At 34.9% G+C, this 21,709-nt stretch overlaps 3 protein-coding genes across 5 annotated transcripts; 2 read left to right on the forward strand and 1 right to left on the reverse strand.

The window, feature by feature from the left end:
* The first annotated feature begins 13 nt into the window (after positions 1–13).
* Positions 14–13,881, forward strand: Cul2 (cullin 2). Of its 2 annotated transcripts, none has more exons than XM_085205312.1 (8): positions 14–166; positions 1,570–1,652; positions 5,783–5,907; positions 6,841–6,936; positions 7,299–7,392; positions 8,008–8,398; positions 9,410–10,881; positions 11,856–13,881. In XM_085205312.1, exons 2-8 carry the CDS (start codon positions 1,584–1,586, stop codon positions 12,015–12,017), a joined length of 2,409 nt encoding a protein of 802 aa, XP_085061438.1. In that variant the 5' UTR covers positions 14–166; positions 1,570–1,583; the 3' UTR covers positions 12,018–13,881. The 2 variants fall into 2 exon arrangements, with proteins under 2 accessions (XP_085061438.1, XP_085061439.1); XM_085205313.1 differs by having other exon boundaries at positions 27–166; positions 1,558–1,652.
* Positions 13,882–14,663: 782 nt separating this feature from the next.
* On the forward strand, positions 14,664–15,958 carry LOC146528004 (uncharacterized). 2 transcript variants are annotated; one of them, XM_085205315.1, is made up of 2 exons: positions 14,664–14,823; positions 15,328–15,958. In XM_085205315.1, exons 1-2 carry the CDS (start codon positions 14,782–14,784, stop codon positions 15,901–15,903), a joined length of 618 nt encoding a protein of 205 aa, XP_085061441.1. In that variant the 5' UTR covers positions 14,664–14,781; the 3' UTR covers positions 15,904–15,958. The 2 variants fall into 2 exon arrangements, with proteins under 2 accessions (XP_085061441.1, XP_085061442.1); XM_085205316.1 differs by having other exon boundaries at positions 14,685–14,823; positions 15,331–15,958.
* A 114-nt stretch (positions 15,959–16,072) lies between these two features.
* On the reverse strand, positions 16,073–21,446 carry LOC146528005 (adenosine 5'-monophosphoramidase HINT1-like). Its single transcript, XM_085205317.1, has 2 exons — positions 21,002–21,446; positions 16,073–18,835 (listed from the first exon to the last, which is right to left on the reverse strand). The coding sequence occupies exons 1-2, from the start codon at positions 21,329–21,331 to the stop codon at positions 18,674–18,676; spliced, it is 492 nt and encodes a 163-aa protein (XP_085061443.1). The 5' UTR covers positions 21,332–21,446; the 3' UTR covers positions 16,073–18,673.
* Between the last annotated feature and the right edge of the window lie 263 nt (positions 21,447–21,709).

A 21,709-nucleotide genomic window follows, 5' to 3' on the forward strand; every position in this document is an offset into this window, starting at 1 on the left:
AAAGTACCTATCTGTCGTATTAGAAATGTAAATGTCAAGTCGAAATTTGCTTTTAGCTCGCAAACTTCACAAATTATTTTCATTTGATTATGTTTTACATATTACGAGGCTAAATACACATTGTTAACAAAAGTATTCAGACTTTGGGACTTAAAGTAATAACAGAGTAAGTATTTCTTAATATTAATTTAATTAATTTAATGGCGTATTATTTTTCGAGATGTGCTGAGTAATTTCATGTAAGGTATATATTAGCTTAGTTCGTTGTTGTCACGCTGCCAAGTCTGTTGTGAAGAGCAAGCGGACGTGGAGAGGCTCTCGATCTATCTCTGATACGAAATATGTTTCTAATTAAATACGATGATGGTCACCAAGCTCTCCTGCAAAGCTCGTATCTGCGCATTCCAGTTGGAATTACCTTCCAAGCACAATTCCTGTTGTTATGAAATCTCGATACAATTTGAAAATAAAGTAGTACTAGTCATTGTTTAAAAGTAAAGTACATTATAACTTTAATGGAGTCAACATATTACATCTTATGCATGTATTGCTAATCAAAACTTATTCATTTACTTTAATAATATATGAGTGACCATGATCTATTTTACCTGAAAAATGGATATATCTTCATATACTTCTTATTGTTAATATAAAACAATACAAATTCTTGCTTAATAACAATTAAAGTTTTTGTATTTAAATGTGTAAATAAATTTATTTTTGTTTGGTGTGAATGTAATACTTTAAGCAAAGAGAAACTGCTTCTGAAATACTCCTTCTCCCACTTACCACCAGATTTGCCAGATATTGTATGTTGTGTGATGAGAATTAAGGCTGCATATAGTCCTGTCACAATGGAGAAATGAAAACATTTCATTTCTCTAAGTGAAGATGGAACCCCAACATATATATATAACATTTATAATCAGATGCAGTCTCACTGTGCTTCAATGACCTCACCTTTTAGTAATAAAAAATACAAAAAAATTATTAAGTAGCTGCAATATTATGTTTATTTTATTGGATAGTTAAATCATTATAATAAATTCAAAATATTTGCTTTTATTTAAAATATGGAGTTATATGTTGTAATGATACGGTATGGTAATTTGACATTGAATGTATGTAATGTATTTTTGGAATGATCACCAATCATTCCAAAAATACAATTCTTAAAGACTTGCTTACACGGTTATTTATTCAACAAGGGTAAAAAAATTGCATAACAACTTAACTCAAATTAAGGATTATGTGGAGTAGGATATGTCCCATAACACAGTTGTGAAAATATTATTCTTTTTTTGTTTTGCATTTTTTATCTTCACTCTGAATACAGCCTATGATAGGGTAGGCAGAGGGAATCCAGTGTTAAGACACTTTTTTCTCCACTTTCCACCGAATCTTTGAGACATTGCATGTTTAGTGGTGGACCTCATTGCAAAACTTTTGTTTTGTTACCAGAGTGAAGAAGTAAAAATATTAAATAATTAATTTCCCTTGTAATTCCCAAAATTAAACCTACAAATGTCTCGTTTTTAGAGTCATTTTATTTTTAAGTTTTTGTTCCAGGTACATGAACTGACATGCAAATGATGTCTCTCAAGCCTCGGAATGTAGACTTCCAGGAGACCTGGGCCAGCCTTAAAGAGACTGTTAGTAATGCTCATATTATAAAAATTTGTTTTTACTTCACAATTCATAAATTCTCGAGTCATTGCATGTTCAGTGGCGGAATTCAACTCTGCGCTTTTACTTCGTTACCAGAGTAAAAAACGGAAAATATTAAATATTTCATACTCTGATTGAAAATCTAACTGACAACTGCCATATTTACAGTCACACGCTTATGCCCTTATGCCATGACAGCCCCATGTATTATAATTATAAAATAACTGATGTCTATCTAAACCAGTGGTTCCCAACCAGTGGTCTGCAGAAGCCTAGAATTGGTCCGCAAACAATTTTAATTTTAATGCAGTGAGGTGGTGAGGCGTTGGACGCGAAAACGCTGACTTCATACTGTCCTAATCTAAATTCATATCATAAATATCATCATAAACCTAATCCTATATATAATATATAGTAAACCTATATACAGGGTGGAATTGACGGCACCACTTTAAATGAAACCACAGTTTTAACTACTCTATAAAAGCATAATATAATTCAGAAAAAAAATAATTCCCAAAAATGAAAAAGTTATTTTTTCAAACAAAATAAATAATAAAATAATCGTTTTAAAAAAAAACGCCATTTGTAAAGTGTTATATTATCACTCACACACTTACCTGTCAAAGCGGCAACGTCGCACACGCCTCATTCAAGAAATCGAGTCGCAGCAACTAGCGTAGGTATGTAGGCAACGGCGGCGAGCTGATGTTAAATTAACGCAACACTTAGGAATACACTTTACACACACTTTTATTGAATTATTTCTATTAGGTTTTTAATTTTACTTTTGTTGCACTACAAACACATTTTTTATGTTCCCGTTTTAAACTAACACTCATTTTTAACATGTTTACAAAATTATTACAATAATAGCATTTTTTTTCACTTTTTTTAACAATAAATATTACATTTTCTGTCCACATTACATTCAGCTCTATAATGACCCATATTATTACACTTGAAACATTTAATATTTCTTTTAATTGTAGCATTTCTTTTTACAATAAATGCAGATGATGATGACACAATTTCCCCCCGTAGTAGTATTATGGTTTGGAACTTCCAAGCATTCCAATTTTTCACTCCTTCCAGTTTTATTACTGTGCTGTTTCCTTTTCATTGTGATTGTTTATTTTGCTTGTTTTTCTTTTTTATTCCTTCCCGGCAACTTAACCTCCAAATTTCAATACCAACGCCAAAGCGTCGCGTGAAGTAACGCTGTTTTAATCTCGCCAGTATTTCTAATTTTCTACGATTGATGCAATCTTCTTTATTATTGTTACAACGTGGTCTGGGCCCATAACCCGTTGTATTTATATGGTTTAGTAAATAGCATTCAGCTATAGTCCGACCCAACTACTATTGCGCAGAATGTACGCGCCGCACCGATTCTATGGGAATCCCCGGTAATCGGTGCGGCGTGAGCGGGGTGTCTTTGTACAGATAACAAAATTCATTTTTAATATTGATTGATTGTGCAATATAACACTATAATTCATAATAAATGTAGATTATACTTTTTACGCATGATTTGATATTAAAATAATTAATAAAATTATCAATACTATTTACAAATAATTACTAAATATTAATTTATTTCGTATTGAGTTTTCGCAGGTCCTCGTGTAACATTATAAAACTCGTTTAATATTTAATTTTTATACGATTTTCTATCAAAATAATCATACAAATATAAATAATAATGAAAATCTTAATAAAAAATTTAATAGTATATTCGATAAGTATTTTAGTTAATGGCAACTATTACAATGTTTTTAATTATCTGTGTGAGAACAGAACTTAGCCGCGGAACGGCTAAGTTCTGTTGTATTTACATTATTTTGTTTAACTTTATACATTGAATAATTATTAAGTGTTTTAAATTATTTGGATGTTGTTTAATATTAATTTTATCATTAATCGGATTTCTAAAATCATGATGAATGTTTCGTGATCGTGATGATGTGATTACTGAGTATTTTTCTCAAATGTGAAACTATTGTGTCAGTATTTGAGTGTACTATCAAAACATACATTTTTTAAGACATTTCAAACAAATGTTGAGTTTTTAATATTACTTATGATGTAAATATTAGTGATAGTAAAAGGAGAATGCGACAACGACGATGTAAAACTAATGTTAAATGTAAGTACCTATCTATCGTAGTTCAATATCATTTTGTGTTAAAAATTTTGAATATAACTTTGTGGGTGGTTCAATAACCATGCAGTATTTCTAAATAATTTCATAATAAAAGTGATATAATAAATTGACTTAAAGTAGGATTTTGTTAAACAATTTTAATAAGAGGTTTGAACATTATTTAGATTTATAATAAATAGGTAATTGCGTGAAAAAGAACGCGAGATATCGTTCTTTCTCGTTCGGTTTTGTTTTGACGAATGAAAAGTAGAAGTTTGGCAACGCTTAGTAGTATTTTTGTAGTAGTATGTGTATGTGTGCGTCACACGAAATACAGGTATAGAGAAAAATCGTGAAATGAAAAAAAAATCCTACGTCCAAACTGTTGAGGCATCTTGATTAATTTCTTTAGCTTCGAGTTTGAAATTTTTTACCCTATATGCAGTTTCAATTAAAGAAGCGCAGCCTCTTCCACCCTGTATAATAAAACAGTAAAAATATTTTGTCTGTACATTTTATATTTTTCACTGAAATGGATAGAGGGGCCTCTTAAAAAGAATAATAGAAAGCAAAAATATATATTTTTAATTTCTTGTCTGTCTGTATGTATGATCACGCTAATCTCGGAAAGTACTGAACCGATTTACGTAAAACTTTCACCAATTTCTTTGTTTTAACCCAGCTTAACATCTAAAGTTTGTTTCATCAAAATCAGTTCATTAAAAAAAAGTTATAGTCATTTGAATGAACTAACGGCATGAGTTGAGTATGCCTGCAAATATATAGCAATCTATACTTATACCTTTAATAAATCTGTATTTGTAATTAGGTAATATGTATTTTAAACAGACTTTCAAAACAAGGAGGAGGTTCTCAATTATATTCGATTAATTAGTTTGGATTCAATTTCGATATTGGATTATTTAATTCAATTTGGGTATTTTTTGTAACATGCAAACATTACAGTTATTTTACAAAGAATATTATAAATCCTTACCCAAATCAATAATTTAACATTTAAGGCTGTTTCTGAACAAGTAAATTAAATTATTCATTGACATCAACACATTTGACTGTCAGTCAATTCTGTTTATTAAATGAATAATCATGTAGTTCAAGCGGGCGAAGCCGCAGGGGGGCTGCTAGTAAATAAATATTGACGACGACGACGGCCGCAAATTAAAATTTGCGTTTCATTATCACAGTTTATATTGATTAAACCTACAGAGTAGTTCCTGCTAGCAATATTGATATAAAAGTGGTCCTTGAGCAAGAAACGGTTGGGAACCCCTGATCTAAACCATAATTATTATTGTATATAAGAAATTTACACAATTTTATTAATATTGTGATAATGACAGTAATATGTGAAAATTACAAAATATACTCAATCATTTTTATTTTTGTTGTTGTCATTCACACTGCAAGATAAGATGTTACTGATAAGACACTTCATTGCATGTTGAGAGGTAAAACTCAATGCTGCGCTTTTTCTTGAGCAAGGAACATAAAAATATATGTACTCCCCCCTAACAGAATCAAACTCAAAACAACCCTCGCATAACCACACTGTACTCTACAATTATCTTTTTTCAATAAATATTCATAATAGTTTTTCTTTATGTTGTTGTATGTTGTCCTTTTTTTATCTTCACGCTGTATCATTAGTGTTAAGACACTTTGTTTCCCATTTTCCGCCATATTTTGGAGCCATTGTGTGTTGAGTGGCAGAATTCAACGCCACTTGCCTCGAGACTAGAACGACGAAAAGAATATTTCATTTCCTTGAGTGGGGATCGAACCCACGACCCGTCACGTTTACAGTCATATAATTGTGCCCCTGCACCACGACAGGCCTCGCTTGGCTGTTGTTAATATAATTGTATATTTTTAACATAATAATATATTGAATGAACATAGTGCTCCTTTGCCAAATGATCATACTTTAAGTATTTTTCCACATTCCAGGTAGCAGGGGTGGTGGCCCTCCGTGCGGTGGAACGCCAGGTGTGGAATACGCGGTTCTCTGACGTATACGCGCTGTGCGTGGCGCACCCGGAGCCTCTCGCCGACCGCCTCTATGACGAGACTCGGTACGTTATGAATTTATGAAGCGCGACTATAGGGCACCCTCCTGCTGTATGGTTTAGCGAGTGCGCTAGGAGTGATTTACAGTACGGTTGACGAGTAGTGGCGTCCTTAAACTTTGGCTATCAAAACTTTTGTACATTGTACATTCGGGAAGAAAATAATAATTAACTAAATGAAAATTAAACTAAATGAAAACTAAAATTAAGTCTGCATAGGTATCTATAGCTAAGTAAGGTCACGTAATAAGTGTGGTCACGACCATATTGTTTATGAAGATTGCATATTGGATATTATGCACGCGACTGTACATGACTCTTGCCTGTCTTCTTAAGCATCATAACATGTTTGTCAGACTACACACTATGCTTTACACTATACACTGTATATAAATTAGGTGCCATCCATAAATTACGTTACTATGCGAGGGAGGGTGGGGGTCGAGTTTGTCAAGGGGAGGGGTGTTAATTTTGTGACATCACAGTTAATTCTGATTTTTTTTGAGACCCCTATACCTAGTGTGACGTCATACATTATACATATTTGTAAAACGCTTTTATTAGGTTGATATGTAATTCCTGAGATAAAGGCTCTTGACAGACAGATAGGACGGACGGACAACAAAATGATCGTATAAGGGTTACTTTTTCCTTAAAAGGTACGGAACCCTAAAAACTATGACGTTATTTAAGGAGGACCAATTACGTGATCATATTACAACCAACAGGAACCTTGTAAAATATTCAGCAAAATCAAATAATCTTTGACTGTGGTGGCGGTGTCGGGTAATACTGGCACCAAGTGATACAAGCTATTGTGTGCCATGGTTTATGGGCATGGAAAATAATTCAATCCCCCGAGTGGGAATCGAACCCACACCTATCGCGTTTATGTTCACACATAACTCATTATTATTCGATATTTGCATACATTTTCAGTAATTTCCTCGAAGAGCACGTGGGGGGTCTTTTACAGCGGGTGAAGGGCAACGCTACGTTGGAAAGCAGTGACTACAATGATGGATTACTTAACAGGTATAAACTGAATGTTTACTGTGCTATTGGTATGAAATTATAGGTAAGTATTATTTAGATATGTATTATTTAATATGACGATTATATTTTTTTAGTTTCACGCTTCATCATTCGTATCGTAGGGTAGGCAGATGTAATTCACTGTTAAGGTACTCCACTTTCCGCCTAAGTGTCGCAATTCACGTCGCGCTTTGTCTTGCGAGAGCGCGTAAATGGAAATATTCTTAACATAATTAATTCCCGAATGGAGATCGAACAAAATACTATATCTTTGAACATAATATAGTATGTAGGGGTATTGCACAAGTCTTATTATATTCTTTATAAACATGCTATAATATTTATATTTTATTTCTTCATAGATATGTAACAGCGTGGCATGAATACAGTCAAGGCGTAGGGTACCTCAACTCCCTTTATTCATACCTCAACTTGCAACATGTTAAACGACAAAAGGTATGTTTTTGTTTGATTTCGCCGTATATTATAATTGTCTATATATAAATAGATAATAATTAATTTCATTTCCATTTGTGGAAATGAAATATGTAATATTATTATTTTCTTGCTCTGGTAACGGGGCGAAGCTCGGCGGTTAGTTCCGCCACTCAAACGCAATGCACCAAGCAGTGGACTAGCGAGCTTAACTCGCACCCGGTTTAAAATACTTTTTCAGCGCCCCCCAGATGAACCCATATAATTTCATATGTTAAATATACTCCCAAATTAATAAAGTCAGTCAGTCAGTCAGTTTAGTCAGTCTTGAGCCTATCAAGCTTGGCTCTAAATGTCTCTTCTTACACAATTAAATGAAATGCAATTATGTATTTGGTTAAATACATATATTTAAATAGTTTTGCGGACCATTCGGCGCCCCTTTGGAATAGCTCCCGGGGCATGATCCCCCCTTGCCCCCTCACTACGCCACTGGCATCAAGCAGCGGAAAGAGGGGAACGAAGTGTCTTAAGAATAAATTCGCAGGTTTCCTCTGCCTCTTCTCTTACATTGCCATATGCAGGATACAGCGTGAAGCAAAGAATAAAATCTAGACAGTCATATATTGTTTTCAGGTATCCGACGCAGAAATAATATACGGTTCATCGGCAACAGTGACATGTCCAGAACACGACGCTCGGCAGTTAGAAGTGGGGGAACTAGGCCTCGTTACTTGGGAACGAGTATTAGTTAGACCGCTGGCCGCGGCGTTGAGTTCCCGGCTCGTCGCAGCACTAAACGCCGCGCGCGCGGTTACATTAGACTCGGTGGCGGCGGATGTGTTGCGAGCTGCGGTGTTGAGCGCTGTGCAGGTGCAGGCCCATCGTGTGAAAGGTCCGCTGTCTTTATATCACCAGTTGGTTTTGGAGCCGTTTTTGGAGGCAGCCGGGGTGTTTCATACTCGTCGCGCCTCAGCGTTGTTAGCTGAAGGAGATGTGTCTCATTTTATGAAACATGTGCTTGAAGGTAGGTTTATTTTACAGTATTATACCTCTATATATCGAAATTAGAATATTTATGCTGGTTATTAGACTCTGGAAAAAGTGGTCCAATTTGATGATATGATCTGCTATTATACATTAAGAGTTAGTGAAAATCCAGGCAATACACTTATCCACTCTAAAGGATTTAATGTAAAAACAAGAATTATAAAATACAAAATAAATATTTTTTGATTTTGAATTATAACAGCATTGACTCATTTGTAACACGTAAGTATAAAGATTTTAAAGGCTCATCTGGTTCACACAGTAATGGAAGTAAAATTTTACCAATGGAACACATTCTAGCAGTTTCACATTTCCATTTGCGAGAAAAATATAGACTACAAACATTACAATTGTAGATCATTAATTGTAATTGTATAATCATTTAAGTAGTTTTAACATTAATGCTTTATTTATTAATAATTAGACAAAGATATTCGTTAGTTATCCATATTAATTGATCCTGAAGTTGATAACAATTATTAAAAAACCGTTTAATATAGCCCATTCCTTACCCATGAAATTTCGACGAGAAAATTCTTGAAAATTTTTTCGCCTGCGATTGTTTTTATGTTTCTATCACTTTTCTAGCTACCTGTTGGTCAGGTTGTCTATCTACACGAATTCGTGTCGTCGGCGCTCTGCTATGCCTGTCCAGAAAGAAAACTCGGCTTCCCAACAAATCAGTCGTGGCGATGCCCTTTCGCTTGGTCTCAATCCCCAAATACCTTCTAGATCTCTATCATCTATCACGTCTAATAATTCATTCATCTTCTGTTTCATCTATTCTTGTACATTCGACGTTCCATTTGTAGCTCCGTCTTCCGCAAAATTTCTCATTCTAACGATTTCAATCCGATGACGAACAATGTGGGTAGTTAATTGTGTCTGTGATTGTAGAATATTTTGAGCAGTTCATTCGGCACAGATTTCTTAAAGGAAAATGGTTTCCGAGGCGTGTGAATATTTTTTGTTTGTCTTCTCCTCTTAGGTCTCGAACGTGAGGTGGCGCTGGCCCGTCGCTTCCTACACTCGTCGTCGGCGGAGGCCGTGCGCGCCTGCTACGAGCAGGCCTGCGTCGCCGCGCACCTGCCCGCGCTGCACGCCGACGTGGCACGCCTGTTGCGCGAGGCGGCGGCCGAGGACCCCGGCGTTGGCGAGACCGGCCGCCGCGCCGATCTCCGCCGCCTGTACGCCCTGCTGCGGCCGTTGGGCGCCGCCGCTTTGCGCCCGCTCGTGGACGCGGCGCATGCGCAGGCCACAAGAGACGGGCTTGCGCTGCTGGACGCGCCGCATGCACGTGACGACGCGCACGCGCACTTCGTTCACGCCATGCTGGCGCTGCACACTAAGTACGGCGCGCTGTTCGCCGACGTGTTCGACGGCGCGCAGCCCTTCGCAGGCGCACTGGACAAAGCCTGCAGCGCCGTCGTCAACCGTCGTCGCGATGGTGACACGTGCGCGCGCGCGCCCGAGCTCGTGGCGCGCTACTGTGACGCGCTGCTGCGCCGCCGCGCTGCCGATGCCGACGCCGATGACAAGCTGGCTGCCGCTATTGTTGTATTCAAGTACGTCGACGACAAGGACGTGTTCCAAAAGCACTACGCGCGCGCGCTTGCCCGCCGCCTCATTCACCAGCTGTCCGCCTCCATGGAGCAGGAGGAGGCCATGATCAACCGGCTCAAGGCGGCCTGCGGGTACGAGTTCACCAACAAGCTGCACCGCATGTTCACGGATGTGGCCGTGTCGGCGGATCTCAACGCAAAGTTCCAGCGGCACCTGCGCGAGGGTGGTGCGGGCGCGGGCGGCGGCGCAGGGGAGGTGGGTGCAGGCGGGTTCAGCGTGCAGGTACTGCAAGCGGGCGCATGGCCGCTGGGCGGCGCGATGGCCCCGCTGGCGCCGCCGCCGCAGCTGGAGCGGCCGGCGCGGCTGTTTGAAGCGTTCTACCGCGCGTCGTTCTCGGGGCGGCGGCTGGCCTGGCTACACCACCTGTGCACGGGCGAGCTGCGCACGCGCTACACGGCGCGCGTGGTGCACGTGGCAGCCACCACGCCGCAGTGCGCGCTGCTGCTCTTGTTCGAGGGCGTGGACCGCGTGTGCGCGAGGGAGGCGCGCGACGCGCTGCAGCTGCCGGTAGACGCGTGGGCACGCCACGTTCGGCCGCTGCTGGACGCTGGCTTGCTGCGCGGCCGCGGCTTGCGCCTGGACACCACCGACGCGCCTACTACTGACGAGGAGGCGGATGAAGGCGAGCTGGAACTGAACCTGCAGTTCACGTGCAAGCGCACCAAGCTACGCCTGACGTGCGCGGCGGCGCCGGGCGGAGGCGCGGGGAGCGGCGTGGGCGCGGGCGGAGGCGCAGGGGGAGGAGGGGCGGTAGGTGGCTCTGAGTCGACGCACTGTGACGATGACCGAAAAATGTACCTGCAAGCGGCTCTTGTACGCATTATGAAGCAACGAAAAGTAAGAACTTTTAATTATCTTAGTATGTATACAGATAAATAACTTTTAAAACCTTAATAACATTCCAAAACATAACATGTCAAAATTAATTTTAAAAAAGCTTTTAAAAGTCGTTAGCTCTACACTAAGCTTTTTATTATTATTTATTAATTTAATAAATTTAAGAAGTCGCAAATTAATATAAACGTTTTTTCTTAATAAAATTAATAAATTTATTGTTGTTGTTGTAAATGTTCAAATATAAAACATATTCCAGTTTTAGGACAGTATGATTTTGATAAAATTACGTCTAATTTAATGTATTTTTAATACTGATGAATTTCAAACAAATTATAGAAATGTAATATTGTTCAGAACACATTTTTTTTGAAGATGACACAATAAGTATTTTTCTCTTATACTGACTTTTTATAAAGTTGTCCTATTGCCCTCCAGGTAATAGGGTCTATTGTAGAATCAGTGCAGCTTAAAAATGGATCGACTGGTAAATTTCTATATTTATATACAGGATGGAAGCGTCAGCGCTCCTATAAAGGGAAAAGCATATAGGGTAAAATATTTCGAACCCATATCTGAAGAAATTAATCAAGATGCATCAACAGTTTAGACGTAGGATTTTTTTTCAAATTTCATGAGGTTTATCCATGCCTGCATTTCGTGTGACGCAGTTACGCATACATACCAATAACGTAAACACATACTACTACAAAAATACTGATTAACATTTTACTTTAAAGTGGTTAAACAATTTTGAACTTTATCGCCAAAGAAAGATAATAATTTCTTTTAGGTAACAAAAACTTACTTTCGATTTTTTATCTTAATTTATTACTTGATACTTTTTTCCATAAAGTTTCTTTTTTTAAGGCTTTTAAAATTTGTATAAAAATAAAAAAATATGATTTTATGTTAACCCCAGAAACTAAATATTTTTTAATAATTTTTAATAATAATATAATATTTGTATCAATCAGGTACTCCGCCACACAGAATTAATCCAAGAAGTAGTGTCACAAGCGCGCGGTTCATTCGCGCCTTCCGTCGCCATGATAAAGAAATGTATAGAGGCGCTCATAGACAAACAATACTTAGAGCGTGCTCCGGGAACGCTCGACACTTATTCTTATCTCGCGTAGATCCTGTCTTCGTTTTAGCCAAGATTGTTTTAAATTTAATTATCGCCATCGCCTTTATTGTTTAATAATTGTCACAATTGTGTCAAAGGCGTCATCCATAAATTATGTCACACGAAGGTCTTGATTTTTTGATTGTCATTGTCAAATTTGTGAGACGCAACTAGTGTGACGTCACACATTTTGCAATCCTACACCTAGAAATTATTAATTCATTGAAATAATACCATAATATATTCACACAATTTTTGTCAATCCCCACTCCCTAAGTGTGATATAATATTTGGTAGGCCCCATAAGTGTTAAATAAAAAAAAATGTGTTTGTTATACTTGGTGTTTAATTTCGGCGTTAAAAATTAAATAAAAGTAACAAGCTGATGAAATGTCTCTGCAATCGGTTGGTAATTTTTTTTCTGGCTGTTAGATATTCAGTCTATAATATGTCTAACGACATTAATTGTTAGTTTATGTTTTAAGCAAAATGATTGTGCATATTTGAAACATTGAGGTTTAAATACGTCATATCTATCTAATGCCTATGTTGCCGTTTATTTATAATAAGTTTTTTGAATAATCTTTGAAATATCGAAAAAATCTGTGAATACTTTTGTTAAGCTTTCAATTTCATATTGCACTCGATAGATTCAAATGTGGACAATTTAATACAATAATTGCTTTAAGAGGTACAACATAATATGAAAATATACAAAAAAAAGATATAATTGAATATATTTAACGAATTAAGTTATAGGAGAGGTGGTGTTAGTAACATTCGGAGTAAGTTTTTAATGAACGACATCAATAAATAGCAATACTTAAATAAGATAAATAATCAATAATAATATAAAAATAAAGTCAATTTTGTAAAACTATAATGAATTTAGTATTTTTATAAATGGCCACGTTACGGAATTTTGTAAATTTGACACTAATGACACTTGACTACGAACACAGATTATATATTGTATAAAACATCGCTATCATTTGAATTTATACTTACAAAAATAATTTTAGATATATAAATAAAAATAGAATCTCAGTCGTATTTATAAGAAAAATAAATATAACGAATTGTAAAAATTAATAATATATTTCGATTATATTTGGATTTTTATTGCATAAATATATAAATACCGTAGTTGAGTGACACATTTTATACATTTTATTTAAAAATAAATGTTTAAAAAAATTAAACAAATAATAATTTGCATATGTTTTACTCAAAGGACAATAATTTTGTCTTTTATATCACAAAGCATTATAAAATGGTGTTTCGAGAACTTTCTCTTTGTCATTACGTTGTTGACGTTTGTATCGACGAGCTTCCGTCTCTTTCTATCATACGAGAGTGAAAGACACAGCAAATGCCCAAGTGTAAAGCAAACATTTTAGAAGAAATTTAATTTTTATCTTTTTTATTAATCAATAAAATTAATATATTTTAATCTCTTATGATTGAATCGAAAATTAATAATAAATTAAGTATAATTTTTGTTTTTGTTGATAAATATATATCTGTCTCTTTCGTTTGTATGAACGTGAATAAGTGTTAGAAAGAGACGGAATACTTGTAATCCGATTACATAGGTGCAAAACTGTTGTATATTGTAGTGAAGTTACTTATAATCGTTAGAGCTGAGATCGTTGCTTTTTTTTATTTAAAAAAATTATTGTATTATTTTGATGTATTAAGAATATGTAATTATGTCTGAAGAATAGGATACATTTTGTATCAATTCAAAAATTAATATAATGAATAAATATTCAAAAGAAAATTGTAAAGTCACATTGCAAATTATTTTTTTGTGTGAAATAAATTTGCGCTACAAGTTTACTGTTGATTAAAAATATTTTATTTACCAAAAATTGTTTTTTTTTTTTTCTAATAAACCTTGCTTCACCAACTTTATCTATTCATATTACTTTCAATATATTCTAATGTCTGTGATTTAATGAACAGTGTGTTACGTAGAACTAAATATTAATATTTAAAAACTAGTGAAATATTGTTGAATCTGAGGGATGCTTTTTAAATGCCTTTCTTTTAACGTCAAAGAACACTAAATGGCGTCGATGGAGAATTCAATAAGTTTAATTAACGTTAAATCTTTGTGCGTTTAAAGTTAATAAAATACCAAATACCTGTTTCTAGAGTTCCTAACATAGATCAAATAATCAAACGATAATTAAAATTCTCTGAAAATAAAGTTCGCCTTTCTGACCCTTTACATTATATCTTTTTATTATTATGGATTAAGTATAATTCATAAAAAAACAACATTAGATAAAATATTATTTATTCTAATGTTGTTTTTTCTAAAGTGACATTACTTGCGCTCTTGTGTTTTTTCTTATGACAGTTAAAGTTACACATTTTTTTAGCTTCATGTCGTCCTGCACATAGCAGGGTAGGCAGAGGTAACCTGAGAACCTAGTGCCTCGAAAAATTCTTCGGAAAGTGAGGAACGGAGTGTCTTAACACTATGTTCCCTCTGCCTACCCTGTTGTGTGCGGGATACAGCGTGCAAACGATTTATTTTTGATTTATTAGAACTAATTACGAAAACTAAAAACCTATAAGACAGATAACGCACGCTCATTTTGTTTATTCACGATTTTTTACTAAAAAGGCACGAAATTAATAATATATTGTAATATTTACGCAATCTCAAATATGTCACTGTTACGGGATTGCAAAAATATGTCAAATATAATATTCTACAAGTTATAAAACACGGTGTGTCATTGGAGACCTCACTCCGCGTTATGAAGGCTTTAGTTTGTTTGTTCTTGCTCAGCTCTTTGCAGGTAAGATTCCTATTATATTCATTTTAGATATTTAACTAAGTATATTAATTAAATGTTAATTAATTTACATTGAAATATTTAATATTTTCATTCCTAAGCTCTGGCAAAGGTAAAGGTAAGCTCTGTCGAGGCAAAGTGCGGGGTTTAAACCCGCGACTCCACACGCAATGCCTCCAGAATTCGGCGGAAAATGTAGTACGGAGTGTCTTAATGCTAGATTCCCTCTGCCTGCACAGCAGGGAGCTGTGTGCGGGATACAGCGTGACGCTGAATGAAAGTGGCTCCAATAAAATATTGCAATTTGTGAAAACAATGAAAACTTTAAATGACAAATAATGACATTTAAGTAAAATGTAAGTTAAGCACCTTTATCCTATATGTGCGGCGTATATTGTTATTCAAAGGTTTTGTAAAAATATTAGATTTCCATAAAAAAATACATATTTACTATATAATTTATTATTATATGAAAATGTATTTAATAACATGAAATTAATCTTCCAGCAGGCATTTACACAATGCTTGCCAGCAGCGAGCCTGTGTCTGTCTCCGCCCGCCATAGATCTGCTTTTGCCTCCTTTGTCGCCTCTAACCGCCTTCCCCCTACCGCTGCCCGCCGCCGATCTCCCTGCCCTCGCCCCCGCGCTAGCGACCACGCTCTCCGCCTCACTCTCCGCCACATTGCCCTCTCTACTTCAAGCAGCATTACCTACAGTGCTATCATCAGCACTAGCAGCAGCAGCACCGTTACTAGAGGGGTTACCGTGTGGAGCGGCGTTACCAGCACCGTGTGCTCCTTTATTGTTACCAGCGCCGGCGCCATGTGCATTACCCGCGACTCCTTTAGTTTTGCCAGCAGCTCCAGCGCCATGTGCATTACCGGCGACCCCTTTAGCCTTGTCAGCTGCTCCTGCCCCCATAGCCTATGCTGCCCCTGCCCCGACACCATGTTATGCTCCCCCTGCCCCCTGTTATGCCCCCCCTGCTCCAGCCCCGTGCTATGCCCCCCCTGCTCCAGCGCCAGTATACTACGCCGCGCCTGCCCCCACACCGCCGCCGTGCATGTCGTTATACCTCTAGGCAATAGGTAGCTGATAGGAGATTACGAATCAATAAAGACTTAAACGAAAAATAATTTTCTTTCATTCGTGTAATTTTCTTAAAGGATCATCTATATAGACTTTAAAAGGTTATAGTCATTTTTAAATTATAGTTATTCTATAATATTCAAGGAAAAAATAAATAAACATTTATTTAAATAACAAAATTTATTAAACAAAGTTTGGTTACAGAACTTAATACAAAATTAAATTCTAAACCGAAAAGGCGACACGAACTCATGTCGACTGTTTTACTCTGAAAACAATCAAATGAGCCTCACGCCGGACCACAACCCACTACATGTATATAAAGGATTATGAGAAATAATATTTTTTTAGCTTCACGCTGTATCCCGCATATAGCAGGGTAGGGGGAGAGGGAGCCCAACACAATCCGTTCCCTACGCATCGCCCAATTTTTGAGGCATTGCGTGTTGACTTTCGTGCGTAACTCAACGCCGTACTACCAGAGCAAGGAAATATATTTTAATTATCTCGAGTGGGCATTGAACCAACAATTATTATAGTCAAACATAACTTACGTAATATTTTAACTGTAACAATCTTCTAATACTTTTAATAGCCTAATTATAGCATAATAATAATATTAAAATAATCCGTTTAAATAATTTTAAAATTTGAAGATTATTACAGTTTAATCTTTTTTTTTTTTTTATTTTTACAATTAAAAAAAAACTTAAAAATATTTCTAAAGGCCAGTTTGAGGAGCACAGTACGGTTACTTTGCATAATGGCTAATAAATTATTTTTGGCAAGTTTTACAAAAAAAAAAAAAAATGACTAGAACGTAAATAACTAGATGGATTGTTTATTTTGTCTGAGATTCTAAATCAGATTTTCGTTTCATTTGGAAATACTTTTTAGAAAAATACTTTCGTTAACCGACTGCAATGGTATAACAGTGTTATGTATTTAATTTACATTTAATTACTGTAAAAACTCTTTGCTATGATTATACACATATTTAACGGCAAGAGTTTGATATTAGTAATACAACGTAAAATATACGTCAAATACCTTATAACTATCAGTGCCGGTAATTTTTTTGAATTATCTAGTTAGATTCACTTTTATCGTATTCTTTAAACTTTTATAGTAACATACTTCTTAATGGTTAATCTATGGTTACCAAATTTCTTTTACCAATTCAATTTTAATTCAAAAGTAGAAAGAAATCATTATCGAGAATAAAATTTTTTGTAAATCAGTCGGTTATTTAGAAATAATAAAATTATTTTCACAATTTTGAATACTATAACAAATGAATGTTGACTCGTATTAACCATTATTTGAGCAAACCATACCGAATCGATCAAACTTTGGCTTACATTTTTTTTTTTTTTTTAAAACAAAATCTTATAATTAATTTGGCCTTTTATTGCACGAACCTATTATTATTACAATATACAAAAAAAAATTGCATTACAATTATATGGCTTTTTTATGACACGTTATCGAATTTATATTGCAGTGGTCAATATTTGTAAAAGAATATTTTATTTTAAATATTTCAAAAGAAAAATATATTAATTATGTTGCAAGAGTGACCTAACTGTTTTTCCATTTCTTGTAAAAAAAAATTATTTCCAATTATTGTTTTTTCTTAAAAAATACAATATTTTTATTTATTAAATATTACAGATCAATAAGGCATTTTGGAAATTACAATATCTACTAATAAAAATAAATATAAATTCCAATTTTGTCTTCATTGACGAATTCGAAATTGTTAATATATTTTTTATAAATCTTAAACCATATTATAACGACAAATAATACAGCAAAGAAAAAAATAAAACAAAATGGTTTTAATCAACAATCCACGTGTAATGTAATACACGAGGATCTACATAGAGGCACCTTAGAATAAAGTGAAATAATATATAAAAAACTGATTTATCATTTTTTAAAATTATATATGACATAAATGAAGTAAGATCACGAACACATAGATTATAACGTTGTTTCTTTTTTTTACAATTAGCAACCCAAACGCGGCTTCGTCCGCTTAAAGTTATTGCCATATTATAGCTAAATTATACAAAATTTTAATACAAATTGTAGTCTATGTGTTACTCTATTATAAGCTATATTACTGTAAAATTTCATCTAAATCAGTTTCACAGGTTTTGTGTAAAAGTAGAATAAAGAACCATCCATCCTCACAAACTTTTACATTTATAATATTAAGTAGGATGGTTGTCTGGAAGAGATTGGTTCAAGAAATTGACATTGACAGCCTTTGCGTATGTATTTTTTGATTATTTTATTCTATCCTCCCTTCTAAATCTGAACTGCTGGTGATTTATTTGCATTGGCATTAAATCTAAGCCACGGAACGGTCACGGAGCAAGAAAATAAAAAACAAATGATCTATATGTAACATATCTGTCATAAACAGTATTACTTAAAGAAATCCCAAATTACAAACAATGTGGTCCTAAACAAAAAATCCAACAGTCCATGAAGTCCAAATCCAATTCATACTCGTTTTCCACTATCAAAGGTACCAAAAACCAGCACGAATAGAAACAGTGTACAGTACGATCGACGAGTTGTAACCACCCTAAAAATAGAGATGTCTGCGGAGATATTTTATATAAAATTATTCCACACTTTTGATTATTTTCCTTTGGAGTGTATAATGTGAAAAAGTTCAGAAAGCGTAACCTCAGGGCGACCACGACTCATCAGTCGTACTATATTTAACTACTGGTAAAATTGCTGAATTAACCTGGTGGCCATTTCATCTGTCTTCCACCTAGCACGTGGAGATGTAGGTGATAGACACTTTGTGCCCCTTGCGCCCCATTGTTGACGACCAAGCGCCATCCTTTGGGAGCGCGCGCGGCGCCGAGTGATCGTGCCACCAGCATTAGATGGCCTAGAAGCTGTAACGACATAAAAAAAGAGATTTATATAGGTATATATACCTAATAGTTTTACCTGCCACATTGCCTGCTTGGTCAAATATTATTAAGTAAGTATTGTGCAATATGCTCCAGGAAGATTCCATAACGCTTTCGAGACATTGCGTTGAGTGGTGCAACTTAACGCCGCTCTTTGTCTTCTTACGTTTAGAATTACTGTTAACAACGGAGAGTTGTTTCTGCGATCATTATTATTACTTTAAGCAGAAGTGTTGGGAGGTAAGAATAACGTATTTCCGCTCTTTGTTTACTGTTGTGTTTACAATATCTATGAGATTATTTTTGCAAAATTACACTAGATAAGACAATAATTAATAGCAATATATATATATAGATAAGTAAGTAAGTAGATTTTTAATCAATTATTATCAGTGGGACATCTCAAGCGCAAATACGATAGTTGTATGTTAGGTTCCCACTCGGATATTTAAATTATTTATATTTCCCTGTTCCGGTAGACACAGGCGCCATAGCGTTACGCAGCTTATCGTTTTGTGCGTTAAGGTGCGTAACGCTATGGTGCGCTATTTCTTCCAATGAAAATTGGAGAATGGAATGTCAATCTGAGAAACACAAATTTTCGAAGTTGAGCTCGAAATTCAATTTAATAAGTTCCCTAAGAATAATATGCTAAGAATAATATCCTAAGAACAAAAGAAAGTATGAACCAGAACTTTGAGTATCTTCACTTCTCTCTACTAACTCTAATGCCATATATTTTTAGATTTACATTCCATGAACATCTTTCTTATTCTATTATACTAGCTTTGTATTGTGTAGTGACTCTCCCATCTCACTCTCTTGTGGTCAATTGGTAATAACTAATAGTTATGTATGATATATGACACCCTCCAAGTGTGGAAGGTAACTCTGACTGCAGGTATGACATGTAAAGTGGTTTTTTTAGGTTTACATTGTATACCGCAGGCATGAGGGAGGCCTCGGAATGGACTATCAAACACAAAACAATTGTTACAATTCCAACTAGAAGTTCTTGAGATATGAGTTCTCAAACAAACAAACTCATCAGCTTTATAATATTAGTATAGAAGTATATACATACATATCAACATTTATTAAATCAATTTTGATTATGATTTGAAAATGATTTCAAAAATGAAAACCTAACTAAACCAAAAAGATATTTAAATCATTTAAAAATCATAATAAAATATGTAATGACTCTAACAATGACAAAGTGTGGAGGAATGCGGTTGATAAACATTACATAGTATTTTATATTAGTATAACTTTTGTTATACTATTTTAGTTCTAATTATATGTAAAATAAGGTATCTTTTTGTTTGCAGCAGTATGATTAGATTGAGATTCTTATCTCAATAAGTACATTTTAATATGACTGTGACATTCCTTTGAGCATTTTCTTTAATTTTAGATGTTTTTAATATATAAGGATTTATTTCATATTTAAATACAAAAGAGTGATTATAAATAGTAATATATGTAAATTACTATGAAGTCATTATCATGAAACAATAAATAGTAAATAAAAGAAATGAAGTATGGTGGTAGTTGCTGTGCATCTGACTTCAAAAGCCACACTTGTGGGTTCAATCTTAGCTGAATTAATTCACTTAATTTTGCTTCTCTGATAAGTCAAAATACAGCATTGACTTCACTCAACATGCTATATATCAACATCAAACAAAAGGTGGCGAAAGGAGTGTCTAAGAATGAACATGAAGCTACTATTTAATTTTGAATTGTATAGTAGATAAATATTTTTTCCTTATTGTGGAATGGTTTTAGTACTCTACCTGTAAAGACTTTACCATTATTAAGTTTAAAAGTTAAAACATTTTTTTAATTTATATACAAATTATAAGTTACATATTTGACCTATGTATATATGATGTGTTTGTGTATGTACATGTGATGTGTTTGTCCCAAACTGGTTAGAAAAAGTTGTGTGTCTTGACAGACAACAATAACACCTGATTTTACAAATATCATTATCAAATAAGATTGACTTATCATATTTCATTAACATCTCTTTTTCCACAAGAGTTACTAATGAATATTAAATAAGTAAAGACATAAAACCTAATTTATTCAATACTAATCAGTCATTGAGAAACTGTTTTATAAATAAAACATATCACTCACCTCTTTGTCTCCAGTTTCACTATCCTGTAACCTCGGTATTCTTCTCTTCGGTATTACCAAGAAATGTACCGGCGCCTGCGGGGATACGTCGTTAAAAGCTAAACAAAGTTCATCCTCATATATAATATCAGCTTTGATTTCCTTTGATATTATTTTATCGAATATTGTAGGGCCTGTGGAGTTAGGTTCAGCTACATGCGCTCGTTTCACTTCATCGCTGTAAGGCCGTCTCACTGCTACCGCTGCGCCTCGCGATATATCATATATATTAGTGGGATAACTCTTTCTTAATCGAAACTTGAGAGCGCGTTGGAACACTTTGTTGAACATTTTCCTTTTTGTTTGAAAAATTGGTATTACAATATTAAATAAGCATCCTATCGCGATAAAATTTGATGCAATTTGAAAATTTTCCGTATTTTAAAGTTTTGACAGTTGACAACTGACATTTGACAGTGATAGAGCGAGGTAGGGATGCGCGGTTTTGTAGGAATTTATTGACGCAATAGAAACAAGGGACATAAGCTTTATCATATAATCAAGTTACTGTTTCTTATAATTATACAAATTATAATACTTGAAAGCTACACATCTGCATAACCTGAATACATAGAGGTGGCCAGTAAATCGTCAATAGCAAATATCAATAATAGTTTTATTTTTGTTAATCGATAGATTAGATCGATTAAAACGCAATTTTTTTTATTT

Source organism: Heliconius melpomene, chromosome 20 (genome assembly GCF_056956725.1).
Source record: "Heliconius melpomene rosina isolate 202511_hmr_F chromosome 20, ASM5695672v1, whole genome shotgun sequence".
Classification (NCBI taxonomy): domain Eukaryota; kingdom Metazoa; phylum Arthropoda; class Insecta; order Lepidoptera; family Nymphalidae; genus Heliconius; species Heliconius melpomene.